Genomic DNA, 14,028 nt, shown 5'->3' on the forward strand with positions numbered 1-14,028 from the left:
AGGTTGATACACATACAGTGTTCACCATACATGCTTGATTCTCAGCGCTCACAGCGCCTGCGTGGCTTGTCCTCCTTCCAGCTTCTGCTGGATGCCCAATTATGCATGGACTAGGAGTTCTAAGATGACGACACGGTGGATAACTGAAAAAGAAAGTTGGTGTTTGGTGAAGATCTTCAGTGGATGATCTGTGGAGGATCTTCTGCTGGCTCAGACAACAGCACTAGACATCATGAGACTTGTAGGCTGTGAGGAGTACAGGAACCGGCCGGGGACATAAAGTAAACTATTTAAGCAAAGCAGAGAGCAGTCACTTCACCTGGACAGTGATGAAATAAAATGAAAATACTACATTGTTACACATAACACAACAGGCACAAAAATGTAAAAACTATGTCTGCTGCTATTTTTTTTAGTTTTATTTATTTCTATTCTCTCTTTAGATGCAGGTGATTTTTCAGCCTGGTCAACCCCCCGCAGCTAGGCAGTTCTCTGCTCTGAATTTCCCTTTCCACCGATCACCTTAAGGGGGTTTTACACTGGGCGATTATTGTAAACAGGGCAGCGATCCGCAGTTGATCAAGCAAATGCTCGATCATCTGCTTTTCGTATTGTTTTAAAAAAGTAAAATATTATTGTTATCGGCAGCATATCTCCCTGTGTAAATGGAGACACGCTGCTGACATGGTCATAAAGCATGGGGACGAGCAATCTGAGTAACGTCCGCTCGTCCCCATCCATATCTCCCTGTGACAGGAGCAAACGAGCGCCGATCAACGATGTCTCGTTGATTGGCGCTCGCTGCGCCGGCCGATGTAATAGGGCCTTAAAATGTATTTTCTGCCCCCTATACCTTCGAGGTTACTGAACAGGTGATCTTTCTTACACCCGAAGACTGCAGAGGGTAAGTAGGTTATTTCCCATTCCCCCGCCTACATTATTTAGGGTCTAAGCATTTGGAGGCTCTCTATATCTTGAGGGGCTAGATTTTTTTTATTGGGAGGAAGATTTTTATCTCTGCACATCTGTAGGAATTTATTACTTTTTATTTTTACTTGCCTATACTCCCGGTGCACATATTTATGTTCCTTTGCGTGGGTGGGACGGACTCAGCCTGGCTTCAAAATTTAGGACCCTTTTACACCAGCCAATTATCGGGCAAAATGCTCGTTCCCGGTAATTGCCCTGTGTAAACAGGACAACGATCAGCCGATGAACATGCAAATGCTTGTTCATCGGCTGATTGTGTCGTTTACGCAGCCTAAAATATCGTTGCCAGCAGCACATCTCCCTGTGTAAAAAGGGAGATGCGCTGCTTGCATGATAGAAATGTATGTGGACGAGCGATTGGAGTAACAAGCTGTCCTCATACATACATTACTGATAATAGCTCCTTGTGACAGGAGCAAACGAGCGCCGATCAACGAGCTGTCTTGTTAATCGGCGCTTGTTTACATGGCCTTTGTCGAGCCTTGTAATAGGACCTTAAGTCTCCAGCATTTTTCAGGCCTAGGCTGCAATCTCTCCTTTTTGCTCCGCTTTCTGCTGGACACATGTTGGGTTTTGACCTATTGGATTTGGGGGCAGGGGCGGAAGTTTTAAGAGGACTGTGATCTCTTGGAGCCAGCGCCATGTCCATACGATTTGGGGTCTTGATCTCTTCTATTCAGCTTCCATCCTGGACCTCAAGTGTCTCAACACACGTCAGGGGGAGTTTCCTCCGTGGACAACAAGGACGCGTATTTTCACTTCCCTATTTGCCAGACTCACCTGCGCCCATACAGTGCTCGCCCATCCTATTTGTGGCTCTCTCTTTCAGCCTAGCTACGGCCCCCAAGAGTCTTCACAAAAATCCTTCTGGTCGTGATTGCACTTCTTCGGACTAGGAGGTGTTGGTCACCCCGTACCTGGATGACATTTTGATAAAGTCACCATCCAGGGAGGACAACGCGACTGCTCCGGATCACTGGACACCTTGTGCCAATTCGATTGGGTTGTCAACCTCTACAAATCTTGCATGTTTCCTTCCCAGCAGATCGTGTTCCTGGGCGTAGCTTTCGACAGTCACCCTGCGAGAGTGTTCCTTTTTCCGGAACGACTTGGTCCTTCAGGATGGGATTCACTTGTTGTGGGCGGCTGTTCCGACCTCACTCCACTTATGCATGAGGTTTGTTAGAGCCGTGGTGGCTTGGATGAAGACCATCCCCTTTGCGCAGTTCCACACGCGACCCACATATTTTCTCCGTCAAGAGACTAGATCCAGGAGAATAGTTTTTTCACCAAGAGGTATTCTATCAGCTGTGCCAGAGGTGGGGCTACCCAGATATGTATCTTTTTGTGGCCCATCTCAACCACAATCATATGTGGATGGCTTATTTACGCTGGTGTGAACAGAGTATTTTCCATCCTATGAAATGTATCACACCTAAAGTTTAGTACTTCCTGCAATCAGGCCTTGAACAGGGCCTTGGCTTTTCTTCCCTGAGTACTTTACCTTTTCGATCTCAGGTGAAGACGTTTTTCAAGGGGTGGCTTATGCGGTCCCTTCTTTCAGACATTCCATTGAGCCTTGGGAGCCTAATTTGATCCTTGAGGCTTTTGAGGAGGCTCCTTTTGAACTTTTGAGAGACATTTTGTTGTCTCCTTTCCCAGAAGGTAGCTTTTCTGGCGGCAGCTGCATGTATCAGTCGGATTTTGGAACTTGCTACCTTGTTCTGCAAGTCTCTTTTTGGTTATCTATACCAATATGGTGGTGTTCCGTCCTGCTCCATCCTTCCTACCGAAGGTAGTTTCTGCATTTTTAATATCAATTAAGAAATTGTTTTCTCTTCCTTTTTGCCCCTACCCATCTCATCTGATGAAGTCGTTATGGCGCTCCGTTTCTTGTTTTGTTATTTCTGAAGGGCCACGTAAGGGTTTGGCAGCATCCAAGGCCACCGTTGCATGTTGGATCTGGTCTGTGATATTGGAAACCTATATTTCTAAGGGTAAAGTTCCTCCCTTTCAGGTTACTGCCCATTCTACAAGTGCTGTTGGTGCCTCCCAGGGTTGTCAGGCATCAAGCTTCAGTTTCTCAGGTCTGCAATGCTGCTACCTGTGTTTCTGTGCACACCTTCACCAAGTTTCCCTGTGGCATACCAGACCCACAATATACCTATTTCGGGGTTCCGTCGGGAGAACCCCGCAACGGAAAGTAAAAGTGAAACCACAGCTTCCGTTTCAGTCACCATTGATATCAATGGTGACGGAAACATCGCTAATGGTTTCCGTCAGTTACCATTCCGGCAGGTTTCCGTTTTAACGACGGAATCAATAGCGGAGTCGACCACTATTGATTCCTTCAGAAAACCGGAAACCTTCTGGATTCTTGACGAACGGAAACCATTAGCGATGTTTCCATCACCATTGATATCAATGGTGACTGAAACGAAAGCTGTGGTTTCACTTTCCGTTGCCGGGTTCACCCGACGGAAACCTCAGACTGAACCCCGGAACGGAAAGCGAACGGTGATGTGAACAGGCCCTAACACGCATCATACTTATACATGTGATTTGGTTACCTCTACACTGCTGTTGGAATTGCTGTCTTTTTTTTAAAGGTGAAGGTACCTTCAATAACTTTATCATAGCATCTCTTGACTGATTTAATATATCCCCTGATGAACTATGGTTTATCCATAAGGAAACACGTTGGAACTTGGTTTATGGGACAAAATTGAAATCCTTTTTGGTATTTATGATATCACAATAATGGCTGTGACACTAAAGATACTGTTCTACTGATCTATCTATATTATAGCACTATATCAGTTGTACCGAAGTGAACTGCCTTGTGGTAACTATTTTGGTGACACAAATGTTGGAACTTTGTTTGTGAGATATCAGTGTAACCTACAATATGTGTGACACAAGAAATAATTCATTTATCATACGTGAAGTATTATATGTGCTGTTGTTTACTCTGTTAACCTTCTTGCACCCTTGGTAAGAGTTGCAGATCAAGGTTTTTTGTTAGAAGTCCCTAGAGTGGGATCCCCTTTGTTATATGCTGCTTTAGTAGGGACCTACTAGGGTGCAAACAGGGGAGGTTCCAGATAGCAGGATTGCCCTTATCAGGGCGGTAGTTCTGCTGCAGGCAGGGTCCGTTAGAAGAAAATATATATAGGGTGAGATTACCCTTTCTTCCATATATACCATCCCCTTCTTGGAATTCCCTGCTTGTTTATCAAGTGTTTATTTTGTGTGACCCGGCTGTACAAGCTGCCTTTTACGTGTAATTTTTTTTAAATTAAAAGATAATTTTTATATTGATAGGTTTTCCTGTGACTACTTGTTTAAACTGACCCAATAGGGTTAACGTTCTAGATGGGGTATTAGTCAGTTCTGTGACTATATTTCAGTATAGAGCGAAGGAGGAGGAGGCTTAAAAACTGCAGACCTTCCTTCATCTCTGTTGAGGGAGAAAGAAACAGAGATTCAAATATCTTACCTAAACAGGGAATTGTAAGCTAATATAGTCCTGTCATCAGTAATCCGTATAATTCAGATATCATCAAACCATAAAATTAAGAGGGGAGAAAAGAAGAAAACAATAATAAAATAAAAGGTATCACATAATTAGAATTACGTAGCTGTAATGACTAAGTACCATATCAGGAAGTAAAAGAGCAAGGTATACCAGGGGTGTCAACATAGATGGACCATGGTTGCCAAGTTTTCTGAAATTGATCCATCGTGTCAGTTCTGAGACCGTGTAGCTTTTTATGTTGGCATTATTTTTTAAATGACGTTCGAATACTTAAGTTTAGCAGCAATTTCTCACATTTTCAAGACCATTTCCAAACCAAATTTTTTTAGGGACCAGTTCAGTTCTGAAGTGGCTTTTTGGGGCCTATATATTAGAAATCCCCCATAAATCACACCATTTTAAAAACTGCACCCTCTAAGATTTTTTCAACACAGAATTTAGAATGTTTGTTAACCCTTTAGACCTTTGACAGGAATTAAAGCAAAGTGGAGGTGAAATGTAAACATTGAATTTTTTTTGCAAATGTTCAATTTGAATAAAAAAAAATTCTGTAACACACCAAGTGTTAACAAAGAAACTAAACTGAATCTTTATTACCCTGATTCTGCTGTTTTCAGAAATATTACACATTGTGGCCCTAGTATGCTACTTGACAGCAACACAGGCCTCAGAAAAAAGGGAGCACTATATGGATTTTGGTGCCTCCTTTTTCTTTTATGAGGATGTTTTTTTTAGTCACCATTATAGGTTTGCAGACGCCTTGAGGTAATGCTGGGCGATTTTGCAAAATATAAAATCTGGATTTTTTTCAACCCTATGGACAATTTTCGATTTGAATCCCGATTTTCTTATTTATGTTAAATGAACAGAAAAAAATACCAAGACAAGGTATACATGGTGCATTGCTAGTATACAATGTACAGATAAATGGTGTGGTGCATATATGAACAGACTGAGAACCATGAGACCTGAGGTAAAATACACATATAAGGACCCATTCACATTTCCCTACGGTTAGTGTGCACGCCGGGAAAGCTCCAGACATACGCTTAGGTTACCATTAGTCCGACAAGGGCCAAAAGAGAGTCCTATTGGTGTCCATTGGGCCGGTATGTAGTGGTAGTTACAGACATACTGAAATTCGCAGCAATGCCTCTATACATAAATAGGGAATTTTACACATGGGGAGATATTTCTAAACTATTAAAAGGCATTATATCATAATGCACACAGGTACAGTATAGCCGCATTAATAATACACACTATATGGGTATATACTGTACCTGTGTGCCTTTTATATGGCTATATACTGTACCCGTGTGGATTATATATAGCTATATACTGTAATTGCGTATTATACATAGGTATATACTGTACCTCTGTGACACAGTGCATAAGTATATACATGTAAGGTGGGGGCCCGGCGTCAGGTCCTTGTAAGAGCGATGTTGAAATGATAAGGGAGCAGAAGCGGTGAGTATAAATAAATGTTTTTACTTATTCAACTGTTTAATGTGAATGGCAGCATGGTGGCTCAGTGGTTAGCACTATTGCCTTGCAGCACTGGGGTCCTGGATTCAAATCCAACCAAGCATAACATCTGCATGGAGTTTGTATGTTCTCCCCGTGTTTGTGTGGGTTTCCTCCGACACCCCAAAAACCATACGGATAGGGAATTTAGATTGTGAGCCCCGATGGGGACCGTAAAAAGAGGACCTCTGTACAGCGCTGCAGAATATGCTGGCACTATATAAGTAACAGAAATAAATAAATCTGGTCGAGGGGTGGCAAGGTAGGGGCCCAGTACTGACCTCTACCTTGCTACGGAGCTGGCGTAGATTTCCACTATAATATACGCCACATTTCTGGCGTAAATTCTAATAAGTGTTGGCCTTTGGTGGACACGCCCCTTTCCACGAGGCCATGCCCCATTCCACAAAAGTGGCAAGGGTGGCACAAAAAGGCCAAGCATCCCAATTTGCTGTTTTTGGGTTCTTTTCAACTTTTCTATGTAGAAAGCATGATAAATTACCCCTAAAGTCTGCATGTGATTTATAACTGAGGCAAGTCTCTTAGGCCCCAAGCACACGACTGTAATTTTGCCGTAATTGCAGATCAAAATACGGTTCTATTCATTTCTATGGCCCACGGACACCTTCCCGTCAGTGTCCGTATATTTGCAGGATGGTGTCGGGCCATAGAAAGACTCCGCAAAAGATAGGACATGTCCTATTTTTTGCTTTTTACGGACCATGCTCCAAAACGTTATATGTTAGCACATCATTCAAATGCAGGTGGCTGTCAGCGGCCGGCTGTGCCCATACTCACGGACAGTGATTACGTGCACGGTCATGTGCAGGGGGCCTTAGACACAGAAACTGTGTTTTAAGAAATTTGTTATCAGCAGTACTACACAGAACTAGTAAACTCCCACTGCATTGTATATCATCCTCCACTGACACTGCTCTCTACTAAGGCTTTATCATAACTTAAGGTAATGAAAACCACTTCAATTACCATCTCAACCTATAGCTTCTCATTCTTGGAGTGCAGCTGGAACCGCCTGGGAAAACGGGCCCCCACATGTAAAACTCTCTGGAAGGAGTATAACACACAGAGCTAGCAAACCCCCGTTCCCCTTACTGCTGCTCCTGTTCATTGTCGGCATTCAGTGATATAGATGCACTGTGCAGCGTGCCTACCTGTTAATAAAGCTTTTTTTCCTCTCTCTTGCCATGGGAGCAGGGCCTGTAGCGATGTCACGATTTTTGCCAAATCCAGAATCGTGCTGATTTTGAAATGGAGAATTAATTTAATTTGATCGCCCCCGCCTTACCTTGAGGTGCCAAAACATAAGGATCACCCCCAAAAAGACCCCCATTTTGGAAACTTCACCCCTGGTAAATCCGTGTAGGGGCTGTCGGGGCTCCCTCAGTAGATCGAGATAAATGGAGAAAAATAAAGGATAAAATTCTCCAGCGCTGTCCAAATGTTGTGGAATTGAAGGATTCAATCCAAGGCAAGAAGTTTTAATAAGATATATATGTTTAATGGATAAGAATGCTACGCGTTACGAGATCAGACCGATCTCTTCATCGGGCAAAGAAACATACATTTTTTTTATCGCCGTCGCACGGACGAGATACACGCTTGTCTGAATTGCTTAACCACTCAGCCAACTCAGACTAACTTCAACTCGTTGTTAATTATTTTTTTAAAACATATCAATGTTTACTCTAAATTACCCATTTCCTGGGTAGGCCGTATTTTGGCAACTAAAATTTTACTACTGCCCAAGATACAATATTGTTTTCGTAATCTTCCCATTACTTTTATCCAAAGTCTTTCTCTCGCATAGTAAAATACAGATTATGATATTTGTGTGGCAGCGTCAGAGGGCGAGGGTCTCCACTAAGATGCTATTTCTGCCATCTCTAACAGTGGCCTGGGATGTCTATGGGTAACTGACTATTAGTATGCAACTCTGTTAGATCAAATGAAAAGCTGGTGGTTAAATTATACTTCTAAGCAGTGGGTAGAAATAGAGACTAACATGACAAGCCATTCTAAAATATTTCTTCTGTTCCCTCAGATTGCCTGGCAAGACTCTCAATCTGCACACAACCCCCCCCCCCCCCCCAGCCTAAAATTAAGGAGGGTAATCACATTTTGAGAAACATAGCCTCACCTCCCAATGTACTTCTGACTTGTATTAATGATTTGCTCATTGAGGTTGTTCAACATTCTATAATTGAGGGCCTGTTCACATCACTGTTCGCTTTCCGTTCCGGGGTTTCTGTCCAGAGGTTTCCGTCAGGTGAACCCCACAAGTGAAAGTGAAACCACAGCTTCCGTTTCAGTCACCATTGATATCAATGGTGACGGAAACATCACTAATGGTTTCCGTTCGTCACCATTCCGGCAGGTTTCCGGTTTTCCGACGGAATCCATAGTGGAGTCGACTGCGCTATTGATTCCGTCGGAAAACAGGAAACCTGCCAGAATGTTGACGAACGGAAATCATTAGCGATGTTTCCGTCACCATTGATATCAATGGTGACTGAAACGGAAGCTGTGGTTTCACTTTCCGTTGCGGGGTTCACCTGACAGAAACCTCAGACGGAACCCCGGAACGGAAAGCGAACGGTGATGTGAACAGGCCCTAACTCAGACTTATACTAGATGGATAAGGGGTTAGTTCATATCGTTAAATGCTCATCCCTACTCCCTTTTTCTTGAATTTGTGACGCTTTTAATATACCCACTAGAGACTTTTAAAAGTAATTGCATCTCAGGAACTTTGTAACCACATTAGACTTTTCCTCATCATGCCCTCGTACTTTTTATGAAATGTATTTCCCAGACCCCAAGAGTTTGACCAAAGGGATTTCAAAACCTTATTCTGCTATGTTATTACAGTCGACTACTTCTACCCTTACTTTTAAGGGCAAATGGGAAGTGGATTTGCAATGTACTTCTTATGATGGACAATTAGCAGTGTATCAAATTACTAATAGAACTTTCATTGTGCGACTCAGTTAGGCCCTGTTCACATCATAGTTTTTGCCTACGTTTAACATACGTTGGAAAAAAAAACCGACTTATACGTAAACGTAAGCTGTTACAGATGCCTAACATTGGCATCTATCATCAAAGACTTTAATGGTATCCGTTAAACGATAAGTTGTTAACTGGGGTCATTAGCGTTTATGACGGATGCCACTGTTAGGGCATCCGTTTAACATATCCGTCACCAATAGTCTATAATGGTATCCATTTAATGCATACGTCATGAAATGAAAGCCCATGACCTAATGGTTATACGGACGCCTGTGATGTATGCCATACAGTGGCATGCGTCAACCATAGACTTGCCTGGTCCGCACATAGCTCTGACCTCAACCCCATCGAACGCCTTTGGAATGAACTAGAATGCAGATTTTGAGCCAGGCTCTCTCATTCAACATCAGTGTCTGAACTCACTAAAGCTCTTCTGAATGAATGGGCCAAAATTTCCACAGACCCACTCCAAAATCTTGTAGAAAGCCTTCTCCGAAGAGTAAAAGCTGTTTTAACTGCAAAGGGAGACTCCTATGGATTTAGAAAATGTCATAATAGCTCCTGTAGTTAAAATGTGTAGGTTCCTCAATATTTGTGTCTATATAGTGTATGTTGGATGTGTCATGAACATGTAGGGTATATAATGCACGTGTGGTGGATGTATGACCTTTTCAAACCTCTTTGGGCTCCGCTGTATCTTAATCTCAAAGAAATATTGGTTTCAAATTTTCCATGGGATCCACCCTTGGCCTTATTTTCCTTGGGGATAGAGAATGTATCTTTGGATGACCCCACTGTGCTTACTAATGATTTAACAGTTTTTAAATCTTGTATAGATAAAAAATGGAAAAGTACTTCAGTTCCAACAGTCACTGAAATTTGACACATTGTCTATCATAATTGAAAATTGGTAGAATAAATAAACTAAATTAATTTAAAAGGAAATGGGCAAAGTGGTTCTCATATGTAGGTTATTTTTTTGTTAACTTTGGTATCTATATCTCACATTATGTTTTTGTGATTATGGCTACGTGCTTGGTATTGTGCTGGTTATCCTGGCAGCTGACACCTTTTTTCATTCACACTTCACAGCAAGGATAGTTCTTTTCTTTTTTTTTTTAGCTTTTGAGATTTTCCGTTTAATTGGGTTTTGGGTCTCTTCCCTACACTGCAGCAGGGAGACACTTCTCATTGTCTATTTTCTGAACAGGACTTACGCTTGGATACTTATTATCACACACATATGGGCAACTGTTTATGTGGTATTGCATGGTAATATCACACTTTTCTTATGCATGAAAATATTTATATTTCATAGTGTAAAGTCCTTTTGGGCAAATATTAGGTGCTCATTTTATTTCTTAACATTGTCATATTTACATGTACAAAAGATTTCTGTTTGTCACTGACAAGCTTGTATGATTATTGCTTGTATATGACCAACATCAATAAATAATATGTTCTTAAAAAATGCACTGTTTAACTTCCGCAGCTTCTATGTATGACGTTAGTAGCTGCAGAACCCCGCTTTCAGGCAAATCCATCAGTGAGCTTCTCCGACGGCTCGGCTGATAGTGGCTCTTGTGTGCTCCTGAGCGATCTTCTAAGCTCAATTCTGATCAATTCAAAGTAGATCCACTGTTATACATAGAAGCTGCAGAAGTGAAGCACTGCATTTTTTAAAAGAAAAGAAAACTTTATCAACTCGTACCCAATACTTTATCATAATCATACAAGCATACTTAGTGGCAGAAAAAAATGTAAGGTGCTGGTCACACTATATTTTTTTTCATACAGTTGAGGTGTAACGTCTTTTGTACTGCCAAATGTATATACAGCCGTTTTAAATAAATGTAAGCAACTGTTTGATCATGTATTATATTGCTTTCACAAATCACTTAGTAGGGAATGGTTTTCAATAGAACATCAGTCCCTGAATACGTCAAACCTTAACATATAACTTTTATTGAATATTAAAATATTTCAAAATTCAAGTCCAAATTCCAAAGAAACGCTATCCAGTATACATGTATCCAAAGCCCAGCAGGTTCTGAGATTACCATTCGCAATAATACTGCCTTCCTTAGTGGCATGTTTTTTCTTTTTTTTTTTCTTACTGTACTTTTAGGCTATGTTCACACGGGGTATTTTGCCGAGTTTTTTGACGCGGAAACCGCATCGCAAAACTCGGCAGAAACGGCCCGAGAACGCCTCCCATTGATTTCAATGGGAGGCGTCGGCGTCTTTTTCCCGCGAGCAGTAAAACTGCCTCGCGGGAAAAAGAAGCGACATGCCCTATCTTCGGGCGCTTCCGCCTCCGACCTCCCATTGACTTCAATGGGAGGCAGGAGAAAGCGTATATCTCGCTGTTTTATGCCCGCGGCGCTCAATGGCCGCGGGCGAAAAACGGCGCGATAATTGCCGCGAAAATCGGCGTGCAGGGAGAGGAATATCTGCCTCAAAGTTCCAAACGGAATTTTGAGGCAGATATTCCTCCCCCAAAATACTCCGTGTGAACATAGCCTTATTCTTTTATGTCTGTATTTATCTTTTAAAATGTTTTATTGCTGTGAGACCAGATAATAATATATTTTTAAGAAATGAAGTACTTCACACAGTTTGTTAAAGTATCACGTGTACAAGTATTGTAGATTAAATATATTGACTTTTACAGATACAGCCTTGCCATATTGGACTCCTGACTTATTCACTCCAGTCCAACAAAACGTTCATGAAGAAGTCTTTGGGAAATGCACTGAAGAAAGTGCAGGAAAGTTTAAAGTGAAATATTTGCTATACCCTTTTGTGTATTGGAGACATCATATCCATGCACTGCTACAATTTCCTAAGGCTTGGTTCACACATGCTGCATACGTTTTGACCATGTTTATTTTTGAGAGGAGATTCAATTCAGTTACCAGTGTTTTCTTGCCCTAAAATTTATGTTCATGTGTCACTTAACCACAACAATGACGTGTTGTCCATAGTGACGTCCCCACTGCAGCTAGTGATTGGTGGTGCTGGAAGACATGTCCTCATACTGTGATAAATACTGGAAGTAGAATCGGGGGCCTGTTCTGTGTTAGTCGATCGAAAATTTCTGGGATTGATCTAAATAATAGTAGCTGAGCTGCTATGTTTTTCGTTCTGTTAATGTTTTCATTTTTCTTTGTTATGAATCTCGTCATATCACTTTATTTTTGCACCTGTATATGATGTGTCGTTTTGTATGCATTGTATTATACTGTGTATATTTTCCTGTGTTTGGTGTGGATGGCCTTTAGGACTTGCATAATGCAAATATGTTATTCTGAAAAACAAATAAGATATTTAAAGTATATGTACACTTTTGAAGTACACTTTTTTCTACTAAATAAATGTTTTATTTGATTTCAAACAACTTTTAAATTCGTTTTTTATTTAAATGTTTACTTTTTGAGATACAGCTTCTATGTATCTTGTAAATAGAAGCTGTATCCTTCCGTCAAAGCAGATTCTGTTAGGTGAGCTGCACTGACTGCTCTGGTGAAAACTAGTCCTTCATGTCTCTGAAGTGCAGGATCCAGCTAATAATCATCACACTAAGAATGTATTACGAAGGTATTCCCCCCCCCCCCCCCCCCCCCACACTGACAAGGAATGGAGTGGAAATTCAAATTACATTTTGCTGTCACTGGTGAGCCTTGGAATGTGGTACTACTTCATGATCCTTCTCAAGCAAGTGTTGAGATGTCCAGTCTGTTCAATTGTCCTTCTGAATTAAATGTGACAGTCCAATACCACAAAAAAAGGTTTCCACAAATGCACTTTAATGGGGTACTCACAAGATGTAGATAGTTTAAAAGCCTGTCTCCATAAAACACACAGCACTTCAAACTTCTCTCCCCGACACAAGGTTTCACTGTTCCAGCTTCTTCCAGGGCATGTTTGGTGTGCACTTTTTCATTCTCATTTGAAAAGGCCGCTAATAACACACACCTCATTACATTCTAAAACCTTCCCAAAAGCAACCATAAAAATAAGTTAAACATTCACAATATCTTTTTGAAATATATTATATATGTATAAAATAATTCAAATAAGGGCCTGTTCACATCAGTGTTCGGGTCCGTTTTGGGGTTTCCGTTCATCTATTCTGTCTGCGGAACAGATGAACGGAAACTATAGCTTCCATTTGCATTACCATTGATATCAATGGTAATGCTTCTGTTTCAGTTGGTTTCTGCTTGTTTCTGTTCCGTAAAGTTTTTGTTTTTTTACGACTAGTCGACTACATTAAACAAAACTCCCAATATTTTATTACAACCAATAAGTTGTCCTAAGAGACTCACAACATAGAATTATCAAATTCATTCACAAAAACTAAGGAAGACGGTCACGTGATCTTAAATAACATTCAATCCTAATATTTGCAAGAATCTACATATAGGGTAAGTAATTTGTTGCGTTTGTTTTATGTACTTTTCTGTGCACATTCTTTTTATTTATTTTTTCTTAATATTTAGGCTTAACCTTTAAACACATTAGGGGAATACATATTGGATCTTATTTATTCTCAGCCCAGTGGGGAGTATGATGTAAGATTTACAACTTTTTCAAAGTCTATATTCAAACCTAACAGTTTTTCTTTCAAGAATCCAATAGGATTTTCTTTAGCTTATCTTTCTTTTTTATGTTGTCATCCTCTCTCCAATTATATTTCACCACTTCTATAGAATAGGACTTGGTATCCATAGGATCTTTATTATGTATTCTAAAAAAAATATGCACGTTAATTGATTGTCAGACGATATCGATTTTTATTTTAACTCTATTGCACATATTTTTGGGATGGTTTTGAAATGTAATGAATTGTGTGTTATTAGCTGCCTTTTTAAATACGTAATGAGAGTGCACACCCAACATAGTTGATAAGGTTGAAAAAAAACACAGGTCCGACA

The 14,028-nt window shown here is 40.8% G+C and overlaps 1 protein-coding gene across 2 annotated transcripts in view; it reads left to right on the forward strand.

Annotated features, from left to right (window-relative positions):
• FANCE (FA complementation group E) overlaps nucleotides 1-12,448 on the forward strand; it is a 62,718-nt gene extending 50,270 nt beyond the window's left edge. For both annotated transcript variants that reach the window (XM_075850618.1, XM_075850619.1), the window contains exon 11: nucleotides 11,763-12,448. In XM_075850618.1, coding sequence (XP_075706733.1) covers nucleotides 11,763-11,873 — 111 coding nt within the window. In that variant the 3' untranslated portion in view covers nucleotides 11,874-12,448. The remainder of the gene's footprint in view (nucleotides 1-11,762) is intronic.
• Nucleotides 12,449-14,028: the final 1,580 nt, after the last annotated feature.

Source organism: Rhinoderma darwinii, chromosome 2, assembly GCF_050947455.1.
Source record: "Rhinoderma darwinii isolate aRhiDar2 chromosome 2, aRhiDar2.hap1, whole genome shotgun sequence".
Taxonomy (NCBI): domain Eukaryota; kingdom Metazoa; phylum Chordata; class Amphibia; order Anura; family Rhinodermatidae; genus Rhinoderma; species Rhinoderma darwinii.